At 42.9% G+C, this 20,278-nt stretch overlaps 1 protein-coding gene across 1 annotated transcript in view; it reads left to right on the plus strand.

Annotated features, from left to right (window-relative positions):
• Positions 1-20,278, plus strand: part of ANAPC7 (anaphase promoting complex subunit 7) — a 1,515,510-nt gene that overhangs the window by 937,840 nt on the left and 557,392 nt on the right. Inside the window, exon 7 of the mRNA XM_044068647.1 lies at positions 18,026-18,143. Coding sequence (XP_043924582.1) covers positions 18,026-18,143 — 118 coding nt within the window. The remainder of the gene's footprint in view (positions 1-18,025; positions 18,144-20,278) is intronic.

Raw genomic sequence — 20,278 nt, forward strand, 5'->3', positions numbered from 1 at the left:
CCTTCTTTCATGACGTCAGGGGTGTAAAACATGCAGCCGACACCATTACATCAGTCTTTCTTGCCATGCGGTGCCCGAAGCAGAAGCAGTTCACAAGTGCCAGTCGGCCAACTCCTGAAATTTTCGTTTTTAAGTTTCAGAACTGAAGTCTTCAACTAAAGCTAAGTACCCCGTTGGGGAAACTTTTTCTTGCTCCTTACCGATGTCTGTAAAAGTTAATAATTGCATTACTTGTGGAAAGCAAGTACCTCACAAAGATTTTCATTCGTCCTGTATTCCTTGCCTAGGCCCTGACCACAACGTGCCTTGCTGCCAGTTTTGTGCTTTATTTAAACAGCGCACTATCAGTCTGTATGTTTTCGCTTCTAAATATTTTGGTTCTCGGTTTAGTTATCCAGAAATGTCATCAGTTAGCCTTCTGACTACCGGGATTCCAAAAAAATGCAAAGATAAAGACAGAGACAGGCCGCCGAGGTCCAAAGCTGCCGACGACGCTTCTCCTAAGTCGCCAGTTCACCGGTACTCAGTGAGACGCCTTCGCAGCCCCTGATAACCACTACTTCTGACTCGCAGGCCTCTGCTGAGACCCATTCGTAGTCTGGTATGCCTCAAGATTCTTCAACTGTGGAACCTGTGGATGTCTCTACCTTGGATGGGTCCGGAGCCACTGTGCAGGCACCGGCTTCTGAGGGGTGTATTCAGGCCTACGGACTTGCATATTAAACCGATGCCTCCTTTTTCATTTAGGCCAAAATCTCAAACCATCCCTAAGAAACCAACGCACAGGCCGCATGCTCAGGCCTCTATGCCTAAAAAACAAATGATAAGAGTGGCTGACTATCTTAGAAATCTAATAAGGGGAAGCCAATCCCCCCCCCCCCCAGGAGACCTAGGACTGAAGTTGTTTATGAATCTTCTGATTAGGAATGATTTTTCTGATTCTTCTGATGATCTGGATTTGCCCTTGTTTACTAATGAAGATTCTGATGCAGAGGACTGTATTCCTTCTGCTTCTCCTCCAGAGGATTTTTCTTTTGGTGAAACCTTACATACTCTAAGGGAGCATTTCTACTGGGAAAGCCAGGATTTTTCTGATTCTAAAAAGAGGCGTAGGGATTTCTTACTCCTGCCTCAGCATAGGCCTTTAGCTATACCTCCTGTACTAGACATTGTTGATGATGCCTTTTCAGAATCTAGTTTGGCCCCTGATTCTTTGCCTCCTGCTCTCAAAAAACCTGACAGATATTACAGGGTTCCTGATTCTCATAAGTTCCTTTTTAAAAATCCTATTGCGGATCTAGAGACTGTTTCACAGGGACCCAAGGGCATTAAGGCTTCTACTGCTAAAAATCCTACCCCCCTCTGATAGAGACTAGGGCGCTGGATAGATGGGGTAAGAAAGTTTACACTTCTGCAACGTTGGCCATTAGGGCTTTAAACTGCCAGTTTCATATGTTAAAGTATCAACAACATGTTATTGGATTGCTTAAACAGAAAATGATGTTAATGCCTGACTGTGCTGAAAGTAAAGAATTACAAAATGTAATGCATTCTGCTGAACAGGTTAGAAAACATACTTTGCAATATGGATTTGATTCATTAGAGGCCTCTTGCAGGGCTGCTGTTACTGGGTCTGTGCTCAGAAGGCATGCTTGGCTTAAGGAGCAATCTTGGCTTGATAATGTTAAAGCTAAATTGTTGGATGCTCCCTTAAATCAGGACCTCCTGTTTGGCAACAAGGCTGAGGAAGTTCTTAAAAAGATGGAAGATAAAGCTAAATCTATGCAAACTGTTACTCCTTTCCAGCCCCTTCCAGGTGTTCTCAAGCCAAACCCAGACACAGCAGAAACCCCAGGTTTCAGTCCCAAGGGACACACAAGACTAGGCAGTGGGGGATTTCCGCACCCAAGCCTGGGAGCAACAAGACTCCCCCCTATGGAAAACCGTCAAAATGACTTGCTTTTAAGACTTCCAAGCACTTCCCAACTGAATGCTCCTTTAGGTGGAAAGATTGGTCTGCAGGCCAAAAACTGGGAACTCATTACCCAGGACAAATGGGTTCTAAATATAGTGTCCCAAGGATACAGATTTCATTTCCATATGTTACCAACACCAAGCGGGTGGCCAGATCTACCCCCAAATCAGTGGGCAGAGGCCTAAAATAAGGTACTCTCTCTCTTAAACATGGGAGCCATTCAGTTGGTACCAGAAGAGGAAAAGGGACAAGGTTTCTATTAGAGACTTTTCTTGGTACCCAGAAAAGGCAATACATGGCGTCCTATCCTGGACCTTTCCATTCTAAACACCTTTCTGGTGATTCCAAAATTCAAAATGCTGACTCTTCACCAGCTGCTTCCTATGCTAGGCAAGGATGCATGGTTGGCAACACTGGACTTAAAAGAAGCATACCTGCACATCCCTATCAGGGAGTCTTGCAGAAGATACCTATGCTTCAAAGCAGGCTACATGCACTATCAGTTCTCTCCACTGCCCTTTGGCTTATCTACTGCGCCCAGGGTATTCACAAAATGCCTTGCTCCAGTCATTGCATTTTGCAGGCAAAGAAATATTCAAGTATACCCATACCTGGAAGATTGTCTAATTCAGGCAGAAAGCAAGAACATTCTCTTCAATCATCTGACCTTTGTTCAAAGGGTACTGACTTGTCTGGGGTTCACCATAAACAAAAAGAAATCCCACTTGGTACCCTGTCAACAAATTATATTCCTGGGAGCAAGCTCGAATACAACTTCCCAGATGGCTTTCCTCACGCCAGAGAAACGGATACATTTGACAACTTCGAAAAGTGGCCACAAAAACCCAGCTATCTGCAAAGCAAATACTGCAAGCCTTGGGGTTCATGGCCTCGTGCATTCTTCTAATTCCATATGCAAGGCTGCATATGAGGAAACTACAATGGTATCTTAAAAGCCTATGGTGTCAACATTCATTCAGGATCTGGAAGCAAGGATTCCTATCATACCTTGCCTATGCCTAGAGTTCCTTTGGTGGGCAGAGGCCTGCCACCAAAACAGGGGACTACCATTCACTTTACCCCCTGCCAAACAAATCTTAACAACAGACACATCAGACTATGCATGGGGGGGCTCACCTGGCAGGGAAGTGCATTCAGGGCAAATGGAACCGAAATCAAATGCACCTGCACATAAATCAAAAGGAAATGTTAGCTGTACCGAATGAACTGACTGCCTTCAAAGACCACATTCTTCCAGGACAACTAATAGTAAAGACATACAACACCACTGTCATGTGGTACATAACCAAGCGGGGAGGGGGTACTCATTCTTACCCCCCTCTGCAGACTAGCCGTGGCATTGTGGAACAAAGCCTTGAGCTACCAAGTGACTCTACAAGCTCAGTTTCTGCCAAGAAAACTAAATTCACTGGCAGACGGACTAAGCAGAAACCTCATGGACCCACACGAATGGAAACTGGAACCAAGGATTTTCAACATGTTGACAGGCAAATGGGGCAGTCCAGATATAGAATGGTTTGCCTCTCCCCAGAACCATCAACTGGACAAGTTTTGCACAAGGATTCCCCACAAGCAAGCTTGGAAAGTGGATGCTCTATCCTTCAGCTGGAAAAACCTATCAGTTTATGCCTTTCCTCCTCTGCCTCTGCTCTCCAAGGTACTAGTAAAGATCAAACAGGACAAGCCAAGGACGATTTTAATTGCACCAGACTGGCTTCGCCAACACTGGTACCCACTCTTGCGCAGTGTGTCACGCTTGGCTCCATGGCACCTGCCTCAGTACTCCTTCCCTGTTGTCTCAGTAGGAGAACATGATTCTGCATCCTCAGCTGCAAACCCTGAACCTAGCATACTGGCTAATTACCTAATTTCATTTTTACCATCCCTCAGTAAATCAGTGATGGATATCATTTTAGAGCCAAGGAGGCCTAGTACTAGAAAATCTTGTGCTGCAAAATGGAAAAGATTCTGTGCTTGAAACAAATCTCAAGGAATAAACGCAGCAGTGCCCAGATTACCTCAGATTCTACAATACTTAACTGAGATGCTTCATAAGGGCTTGTCTTTTTCCTCCATCAAAATTCATGCCTCAGCCATTTCAGCTCATTATAGCACAGAGTTTTCCCTCTTCTCTCACCCACTGCTCAAGCAGTTCCTCAGAGGGGCCAAAAATCTAAGGCCATCCAGGAGAGCTCCAACTCCAGCCTGGGATCTTAACTTTGTCTTGGAGAAACTCACTCTTCCTCCCTTCGAGCCAGCTGCTACTGCAGATTTAAAATTTCTTTCCTGGAAAACAGCTTTCCTTTATGCAATCACTTCTGCAAGAAGGGTATCTGAATTACAGGCCCTTATGGCATTGGAACCTTTCATCATCTTTCATGTGGACAGGGTGTCCTTCAGAACCAGTCTATGTCCTTCAAGGATGCATCTGCAGTCATCACATATGGGTTGTCCTGCCTCAGGCAGCCCTTCGGTCGGCCAGATTCCAAAGTCTGGGTCCGGCGTCGGCTGATGTCGCCCCTTCCTCGACGTCAGAGCGCCTGGGGTATAAAAGTGTCAGCCGACCCCATTTTCCTCCGTCTTTCTTGCCGCGTGGTGCCCGAAGCAGAAGCAGTTCGCAAGTGCCGGTCGGCCAGCTCCTGTAATTCAGCTAAACCGAAGACTTCAAAAGCTAAGTACCCCGTTGGGGACTCTTTCTTGCCTCAGCCGATGTCAGATCAAATTAATAATTGCTTAACTTGTGGGAAACAAATACCTCATAATGATTTCCACTCTTACTTGCCTACCTTGCCTAGGCCCAGACCACGACGACTCTGCCTGTTCCGCCTCTGCGTCCTTCAACCGACGCACTCTAAGACGTCGGTCGGAGTTTGCAGAGGAATTTTTTGGGGCTAGTTTTGCTTACAAAATGCTGTCGGAGACTCCGACTTCACATTTATTAAAGAAACAGAAGGACAAGGACTGACACACGCGGTCCGCGGTTTCGGCTGAAACCACGGCCAGGCCTACCGCGAGTGTCTCGGTCTTGGCTGAAACAGAGTCCGTGGTACTACCGTTCACCGAAACCGTACAACCAACAACCTTGGCCCCGGAGGCCACTACTGTATCAGTTGTTGAATCTCCATTAGAATCTGGTGTTCAGGAACCCTCCGACACCATTCCCTTAGACAAAACTACACCAGCACGTGGTGCAGCCAGGCCTCCTGCATCCATGTCTATTAAGGCATTCTCTAGGGCTAAAGCTGCTAAACTCTCAAAATCTATGCCTCCCAGGGTTATCCCTCAGGGACCCTCTACAGGTTCTCAGATCCTTAGTCTAGCAGAGGGCCTTATTTCATTAATTAGGGGCTATCAGCCTCATCCTGACAGGGGCTCTCATCCTCCTACACAAAAAAGGCCCAGGGTTGAGCCCTCTGATCCCCTCTCCTCTGATGAGGCCTCTGATGGCTCTGCTCTCTCGGACTACCAGGAGGAGGTATTTTCGGCCTACGAGGATTCAGATGCAGAGGAATCTATCCCTTCAACCTCCCCTCCTGAAGAACTGTCTTTTGGGGAAACTCTGCACACTATGAGGGAGCATTTCCAATGGCAGGGCCAGGAATTCTCTGATTCCAGGAAGAGATTAAGGACCTTCTTGCATTTGCCTCAGCATAGACCTTTGGCTATTCCCCCTGTTTTGAATGACATTGATGATGTGTACTCTGAATCTAGCACAACCCCTGACACTCTCCCTCCGGCTCCTGCCAAACCCGATAGGTACTACAGGGTCCCGGAATCAAATGTTTCCTTTACAAGGCCCACTCTGCTGATCCAGAAACTATTTCCCAGGGCCCTAAAGGGGTTGCAGCTGTCACTACAAAAAATCCACTCCCCTCTGAAAGGGAGTCCAGGGCTTTAGAGCAATGGGGTAAAAAAGTGTATACTTCTGCTACCCTTTCTATGAGGGCTTTAAACTGTCAATTTCATATGATACAGTACCAAGAATATTTGTTAGATGAATTGCATAAAAAGCTGTCCTCACCTGAACCCCAAGATCGCAAATCACTTCAGGATCTGGTACATAACTCTCAACAGGTTAGCAACCATTTCTTGCAGTGTGGTTATGATGCATTGGAAGCTTCATGTAGGTCAGCTATGACAGGTGCAGTCATACGTAGGCATGCTTGGCTGAAGGAACAATCTCTGCCAGACCATGTTAAAGCAAAGCTTCTGGATGCTCCACTGGAAAAGCAAAAGTTATTTGGCTCCACTGCTCAGGAGGTCTTAAAGAAATTTGAAGAAAAGGCAAAATCTGTACAAACAGTCAAAGATTTTATGCAAGTCCAACCACCAAGATTCAGCAGAAATTGGCCTTCCAAGAACTGGTCCTTTCCAGACACAGACAGATTTCAGAGAGGCAAGAACAGGCGTGCCAGAGGTAGAGGGCAAACTAGAGGCTCCTACAGAGGACCTCAATGGCAGCCTCCCAACCAGAGAGGTAGTGCAGGGCCTACAACTGCTGCACAAGGACAGACTCAATGACTTTACTTTGACACCGCCAACCAGGGCTCAATTAAAAGCACCTTTGGGCGGAAAGCTTTCCTTATTTTCAGAAAATTGGCACATTATTACAAGGGACAAATGGACACTACAAATAATAGACAAAGAATACAGGTTCCATTTCCACACACTACCGAAAAGAAAAGGCATGCCAGACCTGCCACCAAATCAAAGGGCAGAGGCTTTGAAACAAATCTCCAACTTAATGAAAATGAAAGCAATAGAAAAGGTTCCTCTCGCAGAACAAGGTCAAGGATTTTATTCCAGACTCTTCCTTGTCCCAAGAAAAGAAAAGCAATGGAGGCCTATTCTCGACTTGTCCGCACTAAATACTTATCTCATTGTGCCAAAATTCAAAATGCTGACTCTACAGCAACTCCTTCCCATGCTGGGCAAAGGGTCTTGGCTGGTAACTCTGGACCTCAAGGAGGCATACCTGCATGTCCCTATCAGACAAAGCTGCAGAAGACACCTCAGATTTCTTGCAGGTTCAGAGCATTATCAATTCTCAGCATTGCCCTTTGGCTTATCTACTGCACCCAGAGTATTCACGAAATGCCTGGCATCAGTAATTGCACACTGCAGACTTCAGGGGATGCAAATATACCCGTATCTGGATGACTGCCTTATACAAGCGGACAGCCAACAAATTCTGGTAAAACACTTGAATTATGCCATCTATCTTCTTCAGGCCTTGGGATATACAGTCAACATTCACAAGTCAAGACTTGTACCATCCCAAAGAATAACTTTTCTGGGTGCGGATCTAGACACAACCACCCAAATGGCTTTCCTCACAGAAGAAAAACAAAACCAACTACCGGATTACTTCACAAACCTGTCAAGACAAACTCAGCTGACTGCAAGAAAAATCCTGCAGGCCCTGGGTTACATGGCTTCTTGCATTCTTCTGATTCCTCAAGCAAGGCTACATATGAGGAAACTCCAATGGTACCCAAGGAGTTTATGGACTCAGCACAGTCACAGCTTGGAAACTTTGATACCACTCATCCCATGCCTTCAAAGGGAATTTCTGTGGTGGGCTCAAGCAAGCCAGTCAAACGGGTTTGCCCTTCAGCAAACCAATAGCCAGCCAAACCATTACAACGGACGCTTCAGACCACGGATGGGGAGCACATGGAAGGAAGATGCATTCAAGGACTATGGTCACAAAAAGAGCTACGCATGCACATAAACCAAAAGGAAATGCTGGCAGTGATACATGCAATCGAGGCCTTCAAGTTATTTCTACATCAAGGCCACCTACTAATAAGAACAGACAACACTACAGTTATGTGGTACATAAACAAGCAAGGAGGCACCCATTCCTACCCTCTTTGCAGACTGGCAATGAATCTATGGGAACTTTCCTTGACTCTCAATATACAGCTGCAATCCCAGTTTGTACCAGGAAAGGACAATATACTGGCGGACAGCTTAAGCAGGAACATCATGGATGCACATGAATGGATGCTGCACCCAGACATTTTCCATCAGATAACACAATCTTGGGGAGACCGGACATAGACCTCTTTGCCTCACCACACAATCATCAGCTGGAGAAATTCTGCTCAAGGACATACCACCCACAAGCATGGAAAGTGGACGCCCTCTCTTTCAGATCTCTAACAGTGTATGCATTTCCACCCCTTCCATTAATGACCAAGGTCTTACTGAAGATCAGGGCAGAGCAGCCAAGAGTGATTCTGATAGCTCCGGACTGGCCAAGACAGCACTGGTACCCATTGCTAAAGAGCATGTCACAGACAAAACCATGGCTTCTGCCACAATGGCCGCTTCTCCTGACACAGCACAATTACAAAACTCTGCATACCAACCTGAAAACATTACAACTAGCTGCCTGGAAAATACCTTGACTCATCACCAGGATAAGCTATCCAAGAGAGTGAAGGATATCATCATGGAAGCTCGCAGGCCTTCCACAAGAAAGGCATACTCAGCAAAATGGAAAAGATTTCACACCTGGAGCACCTCAAAGGGCCTAGATGCAACAGTTATGAACATGGCACATATCCTGGAATATTTGGCAGAAATGCTCCACAATGGCCTGTCTTATTCTTCTATTAAAATTCATGTTTCAGCAATTTCAGCAGAGTACAATACTGATCCACTAGTCTTCTTTCATCCTCTGCTAAGACAGTTTCTAAGAGGAATTAAAAACATCAATCCTCCAAGGAAACCACCAGTGCCTACTTGGGACCTTAACTTCGTGTTGGAAAAACTAACGTTGCCTCCCTTTGAACCAGCAGCATCTGCAGAACTACAGCTCCTCTCTTGGAAGACTGCCTTCCTTCTGGCCATAACCTCAGCAAGAAGAGTATCTTGAGTTACAGGCCCTCATGGCAGTACAGCCATTTCTTATTTTTCATTAAGACAGAGTCTCATTGAGAACCAATCCTTCATTTATGCCAAAGGTAGTATCTAGGGTCTCATTAAACCAAGCTATTCACCTGCCTACCTTCTTTCCAAATCCACAAAACAAAGGGGAAAAGCTTCTGCACACCCTGGACATACACAGGCAGTTGTGCTACTACTTGGGCAGAACAAAAAATTACAGAAAAACTGCAGTTGTTTGTAGCATATGCTGCTGGTGCACAAGGAAAAGCAATTTCAAAACAGACAATTTCAAAATGGATAGGGAATTGCATTCATTTCTGTTACTCCTTTCATGGAAAAACTGTGCCAGCTAACATTAGACCTCATTCGACCAGAGCCACAGCCACCTCCACAGCCTTCTTAAGAGGGGTGGCTACCAAGGACATTTTAGAAGCTGCTACATGGAGCTCCGTGCATACATTTTCCAAGCATTACAACTTACCTTTATATTCCAGATCCAGAGCAGGCTTTGCTACGGCAGTCCTGCAGAGCATTTTAGCTACACCATCCTTTACATAGATCCTCCACCCCCAGATTGGCTATGGTATTCTACCCATATGTGATGACTGCAGATGCATCCTTGAAGGACATAGTACAGTTTTGTACCTACCATAAATGTAGATGTCCGATAGGTATGCATCTGCAATCAGGTTTACCCTCCCTCCTTCCCCTCTGTGGTATTTCTTGGGTACATTCCCCTCTCATAGCTAGCTGGGGTTATCTATTATGGTGTATTTGTTTTTATATATGTATATATATTTTTGTGCATGTTTGGAATTTATTGCATTTCTCCAAATTTAGCCTTCCTTAGAGGGCACCTGGCATCTGGGGCAAGAAAAACTGAGGAAGATGGCGTCGGCTGACGCTTTTATACCCCAGGCGCTCTGACGTCGGGAAGGCGACATCAGCCGACGCCGGACCCAGACTTTGGAATCCGGCCGACCGAAGGGCTGCCTGAGGCAGGACAACCCATATGTGATGACTGCAGATGCATACCTATCGGACATCTACATTTATGGGAGGTACAAAACTGTACTTTCCTTCCTGCCCAAGGTAGTATCCATTGTGGCTGTTAATCAGTCCATTCATTTGCCTACCTTTTTTTCCTAACCCACAGAACAAAGGGGAATGGATACTGCACTATTTAGATGTGCGCAGACAGCTTAGATTCTGCTTGGACAGGACTAAACTTCAAAGGAAATCTGAACAACTACTGGTGGCATTTGCTGCAGGGATAGAGGGGAAAGCTATTTCAAAACAAACCATTTCAAAGTGGATAGGCCACTGCATTCATTTCTGCTAGAAGCACCATGGAAAACCTATCCCACAGGGCATCAGACTCCATTCAACCAGGGCTGTGCATCTACCTCTACAGCCTTTCTCAGGGGAGTCCCTACTAGGGACATCTTAGAAGCTGCTACTTGGAGTTCTGTACATACTTTCACCAAGCATTACCATTTGCCAATTTTCTCTAAATCCAGGGCTGGTTTTGCCACTGTAGTCTTGCAGGGCCTTATAACTGGTCCTAATTCCATTTAAATTCCTCCTCCCAACCTTAACTTTGGGAATCTACCCAAATGTAATGACAGAACATAGTACAGTTGTGTACACTTACCATAAATGTAGATGTTCGAGTGTATTCACTGTTGTAGTCCTGGTTACCCTCCCTCCATCCCCCTTTTCTTCCTTTGGCTATACCTCTACTCTCACTTACTATGCTCTAAAAGCTTTTTGGTGTATTCTGTTGGAGGTATATCCTTGTATTTATAGATTTAATTTTTTCCCATTAGGGGGCACCTGACATCTGGGCCAAGAAAAACTGTTGTAATAGCGTCAGCTGCATGTTTTATACCCCTGATGACCTGACATGAAAGAAGGGACAGCAACCGACGCAGAACCCAAGAATTTGTTACAGGCCGACTGAGGGCTACTGCAAAGCAGATAACCCAAATGTAATGACTGCAACAGTGAATACACTCGAATATCTACATTTATGATAAGTGTACACAACTGTACTTTTTATTCCCAAACCTCCAATAAATACGAATATTTGCTGTACACACTTGACGTTCATAGACAACTTTGATTCTACTTGGACAGGACCAAGAGCTTCCGCAAATCTGACCAGCTGTTTGTGACCTTCTCTCTTAACAGAAAGGGTTGGGCAGTATCTAAGTTTACTATATCTCATTGGATTTCAGAATTTATTTATTTATTTATTTATTTTACATTTGTTGACCGGGCTAGTCTAACTGGATATATGTCCATTTTCAGTAGAGGCCCGAGGAGAAAAGCTCCGAGACAATAACAAGGACAGAAAAAAAGAAAACATTTATACAAATAATCCACAAGAAATAGCAGTTACAAAAAAAAAATAATTGTATAGTCCCCAAGGAAAAAAGTTAAGTACAAGAATAATTACATGAGTAAACAATTGATTGCCAGTAAAAATATTTTTTTTTTTTTTTTTGACAGCCAAAAAAGAAAAAAAATAGTTCTAGTTCAGTTTCAGTAAGCATAAAAATACAAAATAAAAATAGCATAGTGGGGAGATACAAAAAAGAGTGCAAGAAGTATAAAACATGCCATATATGGAAGGTAGAGGAGTTTCAGCAAAATAAATCCAGTTTGAAAGTTAGAGTAGAAAGAGGAGAAATAAGTATCAGTCAGGCTGAGAGCAGGGGCAAAGCCATTTGGTTTTAATGAAGTTTTTCAGCTGATTCTTGAAAAGGTTGGTGGAAGTAAGAGATGTGATCTCAGTTGGAAGTTTGTTCCAGGATTTGCCAACTGCATTAGAGAATAGGCAGTCTCCAGCTTTGTTAAAGGATTTGGTAGTGGCAACTTGTAGTTTTTTAGCTGATCTTAGGGTAGGAAGGTTTTTATAAGAATTTACTAGGTTACATAGTATGGGAGTGTTTGAAGGATGATGTAAAATCTTGTGAATAAAAATGAGTTGCTGGTAAACTAGTTGGTTTTGTACTTCCAGCCATCCGAGATGTCTAAGGTTAAGGCACTGGTGAGTATGGAAGGGGGCACCAGTGGCAAATTTAGCTATGTTGTTGTAGGTGGTTGCTAGTTTATTTAGATTAGTTTTGGATAGGTTGGTATATATAGGTGAGGCATAGAGTAGGGTGGAAATAAGGTGGGTTTGGGCAATAGAGATCTTTGCTGACTCTGTAAGAAATGGTCTGATTCTGTAGAGGAATCCAAGTTTTCTATTTACTGATTTAATACTAGCGTTAATGTGTGAGTCAAAGGTGAGATGGTTATCTATTAATACACCAAGGAGTTTGGTGGTGGTTTCAGGGGCTATTAATGTGCCATTGTTTGATTTTACTATGAAATTGATAGAGGGGGATTTCTGTGTGGGAGTAAATAGCATTAATTTAGTTTTTTTAGGGTACAAGAGGAGACAACGTTGATGGAACCAGTTTTCCACTAGAGTAAAGACAGTTTGTGTGTTAGCCTGTAATTCAGCAGGGGAGGATGCGGCACATACCAGAGTTGAATCGTCAGCATATTGTATGCATGTAGTTAGTGGAAGGGAAGTTTTTAGATCATTAATGAAAATTATGAAAAGGAGAGGTCCAAGAATGGATCCTTGAGGGACTCCAAGGGTGATAGGAAGCTGAGAAGATAGATTGTTTTCCCAGAGGACTGCTTGTTTCCTGTTTTCAAGGTAGGATTGGAACCATTTTACTAGTTGATGATCAAGGGAAAGTGATTCAAGTATACTTAATAGTATTTGGTGGTTAACCATATCAAAGGCCTTTGAGATATCTGTGAAAAGAGCAGAAGATAGAAGATTAGTATTCCTGTCTTTATTAATGCTATCTGTAAAGGTTAGAAGAGCTGTTGTGGTACTATGGTGAGGCCTGAAACCATGCTGGCAGTCAACTAGAAGGTTGTTTTGTAGGAGATACTGAAGTAATTGCCGATGGATGCATCGCTCCATAATTTTTGCAAGGGGGGAAGAGAAGGGCTATTGGGCGGAAGTTAGATAATTCATATGAGGTACCTCCCTTATGCAGAGGGATGATATGGGAGATTTTCCAGATGGATGGGGCATAAGATTCAGAGATGGTTCTGTTTATTAGGATAGAAATAGGGTAGGCAAGTACACCAGTTGTGACTTGCAGGAATTCAGCTGGGAGCAGGTCAGCTGATGGTGTACATGGTTTTAGATTAAGAAGCAAGGAGTGTATCAAAGATGTTGGGACAGGTTGAAGGTTAAAAGGCTGGGGTAATTTGGTTAGTGAGGGAAATTTTGTGGTGGAAGTAGGTGGTAAGGTGGTTGCTAGTGCTTGGACTGTTTCAGAGAAATATTTATTAAAGGTGCTGGCTATATGGCTGGGAGAGGTTTGGGTTAGGTTTGAGGGGGTAGGTGTTTTGGACTGTCCTGGGTGGAGTAATTTGTTGATACCTGACCAAACATTTTGCGGATTATTTTGTTGGAATTTGAGGTAGAAGTTTGTTTTTGTCAAGGATTATGGATTTTTTTGTGGAATTACGAATTTGGCTAAAGATTAGGTGATCTATTGGGTTTCTAGTTTTTCTCCATTTGGACCAGAGTTTGTTCCTTAATTGGATGTTTAGCCTTGTGTCCTTAGACAGCCAGGGGGCTGGTTTATTTTTTGTTCTGACAGTACAAGTGGGAGCATGTTGCTCAAGGATCTGCAAGAATGTTTTGTTAAAGTGTGAAATGGCTTTGTCAAGAGGTAGGTATTTTAGGGGTGACCAGTTGCAAGCTTTAAGCTCAGCTTGAAAATTACTTGGGTTGAAATATTTTTTGTTTCTGGTAGTTCTAAAAGCTATTAGGTTATGAAATTGGGTCTTTTGCCTAGTGATGTAAGTAACAGAATGGTCACTTATATTGTCAGGGAGTTATACCTGTTTGATAAAGATGGGGGTCCTTATTTACTAGAATCCAATCTAAGGTAGTTTGTTTTTTGTTAGGTTTGTGGATCCTGGTTGGGAAGGTAATGGTTTGGTGGAAGCCAAAGAGGTTTATATGCGTAGTGGGAGTGGGAGATGTACAGCTATTCCAATCAATATTAAAGTCACCAAGGAGTATGGTTTCTTGTGGTAGGGATATTGAAAGCCAGTTTAGGGTATTTTCAAGAGTACTAATATTGTTCCCAAGGGGAGTGTAAGAGCAGATAATGTATATTGATTTTTTAGCATTAATTTGGAGCTTCAAGGTTAACATTTCAAAGTTATTAGGAGGAGGAGGTTGCATATCTAATGATGTGATCTTCAGTTCAGATTTGAACAGTATTGCTACTCCACCTCCCTTTTTATTTAAACGGTCTAGTCTGAGAATGTTATAGCCTGGAGGGACAATGTCATTATCTTTCGTTGTAGGTTTAAGCCATGTTTCAGTAAGGCATAAGATGTCAAAGGAATAGATGTCTAATAGAGCATATAGTTGGGTTATTTTGTTATTAACACTTCTTATATTGAGTTGACCTATAAGTAGAGAGTTAGGGCTTTTTAGGATACTTAGAAGAGTGGTAGTAGGGGCTAATAGAGTATTTGGGGTGGAGAAATTAGGACCAGGGTTTGGGTGAATGTCACCGTGTAGAAGTAAGCAGTTATGAGGATTAAGTGATAGTTTAAACAATTTATAAAGAGAGAGGTGTCCTTTTTTCATTTGTAGGTATTTAATATGGGTTAGTCTGTGAAACTGTGGTAGAATGAAGGATGCATAGGATGTTATGTTACAGTGTGTAAGAGAGGTGCTAGGAGAGAAAGGGTGAGTCTGTCTTGGGAGATGAAAAAATGTAGCAAAAGCTGAGAATTCATAGGAAGTAAGGCAATGAGTTGTAAGTAATAAGGTGAGCCCAATGGATAAGAAAAGAATGTTGGGGAAAAAAGGCTGATGATGATTATACATAGTTAGAGGTGTAGGGTATGGAGGTTTGGCTAAAAAAAGAAAACAAAATTTTGAAGTGTAGTTATGGTAAGTGGAGTGCTTAGGGAAAATAGATGAGTGGGTGTGGAAGGTTATGGCTAAGTAAAAGGTGAACAGGTGTGTTAATTGATATGGAGTTTGTGAAGAGAGGTAATTGGTAGATTAGGGCTGAGGGTGTGGTTAGGGAAGTATAAGGTCAAGTGTGCTGGGGGTGGGTGGGATTTGGGGGTAGGGTAGGGGAGCGGAGTGAGCCCGCAGGGCGAACAGAGCGGGTAGAGACAAGACGAGTGTTTGGCATCAAGTGAGAAAACAATCAGTCAGAGAAATGCTTAAAGCTAGAGGGAAGAGATAAGTTTACTGATCTGAATAAAGTCAAGAAAATGGTATAGTGGTGGCAGTAAGAGAGACAGATAGTTTACTAAGGGAAAATGATAGTAGAAGTGAGAGGGGAAAGATCTAGGCAGAGGGAATGGCCCTAAGGAGGTGTAAGGAAAAAGATAAGTAAGAGATTCCTATATGTCTGGAAAGAAAAAAGACTATATAGGGAGACACAGAATTGCAGGCAGTACAATAAAATTTATATAGAGAGTGAAGCAGCAGATGGTAGAGAGGGGGGATAAGGCTGCTGGCTAACCTAGGTTTGGAAGTGTACCTTAGTCTGCTAGCAAGTAGTAATTACTATAAACACATAGTAGTCAGGTTTGTAGGAAAAATTACATACTTTCAGACTTCCTTTCTTGGAAGGTACAGGGATTTGAGGTAGATTAGATGAGGCAGTAAGAGAGTAATTACTGGGTTCCTTTACTTCAGGCAGTGTGATTTGCTTCCTAATTCAGGATATGCAAGGTTGAGCAGCGTGGAGCGTTTGGATAGAGAGAAAGAGCTGTAGTGAAAATAAAAATCATTCTATTAGAAAACAAATGAAAATGAAAGGAGTGTTAGGTATAAGCCAAAGGTAATAACAATGTACACACCTTAATCGATTATATACAGATATCGTACTGTAACAGGCTGGGGAACAATTTGATCTAGTAACAAGGTTCACAGAAATACATCAAGAATCTTAGTAGGAACACTAGAGAAACCGTACTATGCATAGGGTTGCCATAAACAACAATAAAGTAAAACAGTATAAGCCTACTAACAGTTGAACAGTTGGGAATCCAAAGTAAAATGTCCAAAATAAACAGTGGTTCAACTAGTTGCAGGAAAAAAAAAATTCAGTAGAACACACAAATATTAGCTGCAGTCAGGTAGCTTTGCCCAGTACATAATAGCATACAGACAAACAAGCAGAGACCGTGCAGGTTTAAAGTTTGCCAATTCTTATCAAAATGGAACTGTAAAATAAAAGCATAAATACCATTTCTACCAGCTGTTTTTCTAATATGGTTAGGCAATGCTATCAATTAAAATTGTAAACTATCAAATTTGAGGTGTTTTAAGAGTACTGCTCATTCAGAGGGCGGGAAAGAAGATAGTCGCGGAATGCAGCAGACTTTGGATGGGTCCAAAACGCTGTTCAAAAAGTCACCTATAAATCAGGGATAGTTAATTCTACAAAATAAAATCAATATAAGCCCATTTGTTCTGGATGCCAAAGGTGCAGGGTTATTCCTTAATCCAAGATGTGCTAGGCACTAGTAACTATGACCAAGAAATAAACATAAAACGCTGTAATACACAGTGATAATTACATATGGATTAATCCTCCAGCTACGGGAGCTGTAAACTCTAAAACGCTTAACTCAATTAAATCATTTACTAGGTAAGAAATATAAAGGTCGCTAGATCTAGCCAGCTACAATAAGTCTAAGTACAATTCCTAAAGCTCTAAATTGCAGGGGTACCTTGTTGTCCTAAGCCTTCCTTGGGGAGAAGGTAAAAAGAATAACAAAATAGCCGCTAAAGGCTACACGTGCAAAACCATTAGGTGGAATATTTTAAAATTCCTAGACCCAAGTAAGCTTAAAACAGAGACCAAAAAGCACCTTTCCTAAGCAGTGTAGTACAAGTAAGCATGAAAGATTAACTACGAGCTACTACCTGCATAACCCAAAAAGCTGCTAGTAACTCCACGCGGTTGACGCAGTAGAGCAAAAAATATGCTCGTGGTTCTAAGTACTGCAACATGCAATACACAGCAGCCATAAAATTATATTACAGTTACTTGTAACAGCAAGCATATATTTAAACTATAACAGCTTTCCTGGGCAGCTGTTAGATGTTAGTTTTTAAGTCTATTCACTATAAGGTAAACCAGCTTATTAAAATAGGGCTGAAATCACAAGGAAAAAACAGCAAATAACTTGAGTAAGGTCGCTAGACCCAGCACGCTTGAAATTAGCAATAACACCTTTTTTAGCAGCTAATGCTAATAGTTTTAGGGTTTAACTATGTGGTAAATACCTGGAATGTATTTCCATGGTTTATTCTTCTAAAGGTTTGTCATTACATTACCAGGACCAGTCAGAGCTCATTCCACTAGATCTGTTGCTACTCCAGCTGCCTATTTGGCCCACCATTCTTTAGATGAGATTTGTGAGGCGGCCACCTGGTCTACTCCTCACACATTTGTTACTCAGTATAAGCTTGACAGAAGTCTCCAGAAACAAGTCTTCTTTTGGTTCCACATTTCTTCAGCATGTCCTTCCATGAGGCCACCCAGGGTTTTATGGTACCTGGGGACTCTCACCCAAGAGTAAGGAATAGTGACATGGATAACATCAGATGAAGAGTTATGTACTTACCATAACTTGGCTTCTGTGTCATCCTGTATCACTGTTCATCACTATCCCTCCTTCCCCCATCCTGTGGGACCTACAGGAAGTGGAGATGTCCAGTATGGTGGTTAAGGTCTTCCATAGCTGTTTTTTAGCTTTAGGGCAAACTCGATCTGAGGAGTTAAAGGGAAGCAAGGTATTATGAGAGTGGGAGGAGCTCGAGCCTAGGATCTGTGTGATAAGTTGTCGGCTTGGATCTGATGTCTGATCCTACAACCCAAGAGTGATGAATAGTGCCATAGGATAACACAGATGCCAAGTTATGGTAAGTACATAACTCTGCTAGCAAAGTATTTTGTGGACTGAACTTGATATCAGATGTTTGTGCATGTGTTTACCAGTGTTTCAATTCAGAAGTTACTGAAGGAAGCTAATTTTTACTTTTGTTTACCACAGGTATGGATGTGTATGGTAACCTGTTGGCACGTGAAGGGAGATTAGAGGATGTTGAAAACTTGGGATGTCGCTTATTTAATATATCTGATCAGCATGCAGAGCCTTGGGTGGTGTCAGGGTATGTTGATGATTTTAAAACATAAAACATTATTTAATGTTTTTATTGGTTATAATGTTAGTTGTTTGGTAACACTGTTAAGTAAGTTTTGCTTAATTCATTACTGCTGAACACCACCTCAGTGAGTGTTTCTGCATTTATCCAAGCATTCCCTGAGGCAAGTACACTGTCCAAGTATTCTTTCTTTAGGAAAAAGCCATATCATACTCAGTTCATCTGCAGTGGTGAAAACAAAATTTAAAATGTAACTGAGGTTTGTAGCTTACCTTCTAAATTTTGCTCCCCAGTGTAGTTAACTGCAGTTTACCTAACAATTTTTTTGAAAAAATCGGCTTGCTGTGCACCTTATCTAGGTTTATGATTGTTCATAAGCCTTTTTTTAAGCACTTGCTTCAGAAATATGTAGATGTTCATCGTATTTCACTGTTGCAGTCATTACTTTTGGGTTATCCTGCTGGCAGGCTACCCGCAGTCAGCCTGAATTCCAAAGTCTTGGTCCGGCGTTGGTTGCTGTCACCTCTTCCCTGACGTCAGTGCGCCAGGGGAATAAAAGATGCAGCCGACGCCATTTTCTTCTGTCTTTTTTGCTGTGCGGTGTCCGAAGCAGAAGCAGTTCGCAAGTGCCGGTCGGCCGACTCCTGAGATTTTCGTGATCGAATTTCAGTTCCGAAGTCTTCATTTAAAGCTAAGTACCCCCTTGGGGAAACTTTTTTCTTGCTCCAGACCGATGTCATAAAAAGTTAATAATTGTATTTCTTGTGGGAAGCAAATACCTCATAAGGACTGCCATTCTTATTGTATTCCTTGCCTAGGCCCTGATCACGACTTTGCTAATTGCAGGTTTTGTGCTAGATTTAACCAACGCACTATTAAGCATCGGTGCAATTTTGCATTTCATTACTTTGGCTGAAGATTTATTTACACAATGTCATCAGATAGCCATCCTACTACCGCAATTCACAAGAAACGCAAGGAAAAGGACAGGCATCCAAGGTCCAAAACTGACGAGGCTTCTTCTAAGCCAGTCGCCGGTTCTCAGTGAGGCGCTTTCGCAGCCCCTGACGCCCGCTACCTCAGAGCCGCAGGCCACTTCTGACTCCCACGTGGAGCAGACTAGGCCTCTGGAAACTCAAGGTATTGGACACTTGGAAAACATTCCCTCAGATAGGTCTGGAGCCGCTGAGCAGGCATTGGCTTCTGAGGGTGTTTTCAGGCCTACACAGTTATATATAAAACCGACTACAGCTTCAAAGGCAAAGACTAAAGCACCACTAAAGACAAAGAAACAAGTGCAGCAAGCCCATGGACAGGCCTCCATGCCTAAAAAACAGATGCTCAAAATGGCCGAAGACCTAATTACTTTGATCAGGGGTTCCCATCCCCTTCCTGATAAGAGGCCTAGGCAAGAGACAGAATATGAATCTTCAGATCAGGTTTTCATTTCCTCTAACTCCTCTTCTGACCAGGAATACTCTCTCGCTCCCTATGAGGTTTCTGATGCTGAAGAATCTATCCCTTCAGCCTCCCCGCCTGAGGATTATTCTTTTGGGGAAACCCTGTATACCATGAGGGAGCACTTCCAGTGGGAGAGCCAAGACTACTCGGAATCTAAGAAAAGGCTCAGAGATTTTCTTTTACTACCTCAGCACAGGCCTCTTGCTATCCCCTCCTGTTTTTAGACATTGTAGATGATGTATTTTCAGAGTCCGGCCTGTCTCCTGACTCTTTACCCCCTGCACCTGTTAAGCCAGACAAGATACTACAGGGTTCCAGATTCACATAAATTTATTTATAAAAACCCTGCGGCTGACCCAGAAACTATTTCTCAGGGTCCCAAAGGGGTCAAGGCTTCCACTGCAAAAAAACCTATCCCCTCTGATAGGGATTTAAGGGCACTGGACAGATGAGGGAAAAAGGTTTACACTTCTGCTACCTTGGCTGTGAGGGCTTTTAATGTCATATGCTTAAATATCAGCAATTCTTAATGTCACTGCTTAAACAGAAAATGTTAACAAATTCTGAATGTGCAGAAAACAAGGAAATGCAAGATTTATTGTATGCAACTGAACAAGTGGGAAAGCATACTTTGCAATGTGGTTTTGATTCTCTGGAGGCCTCTTGCAGGGCCGCTGTTA

This window comes from Protopterus annectens, chromosome 4.part0 (genome assembly GCF_019279795.1).
Source record: "Protopterus annectens isolate FY-2018-M chromosome 4.part0, PAN1.0, whole genome shotgun sequence".
Lineage (NCBI taxonomy): Eukaryota > Metazoa > Chordata > Ceratodontiformes > Protopteridae > Protopterus > Protopterus annectens.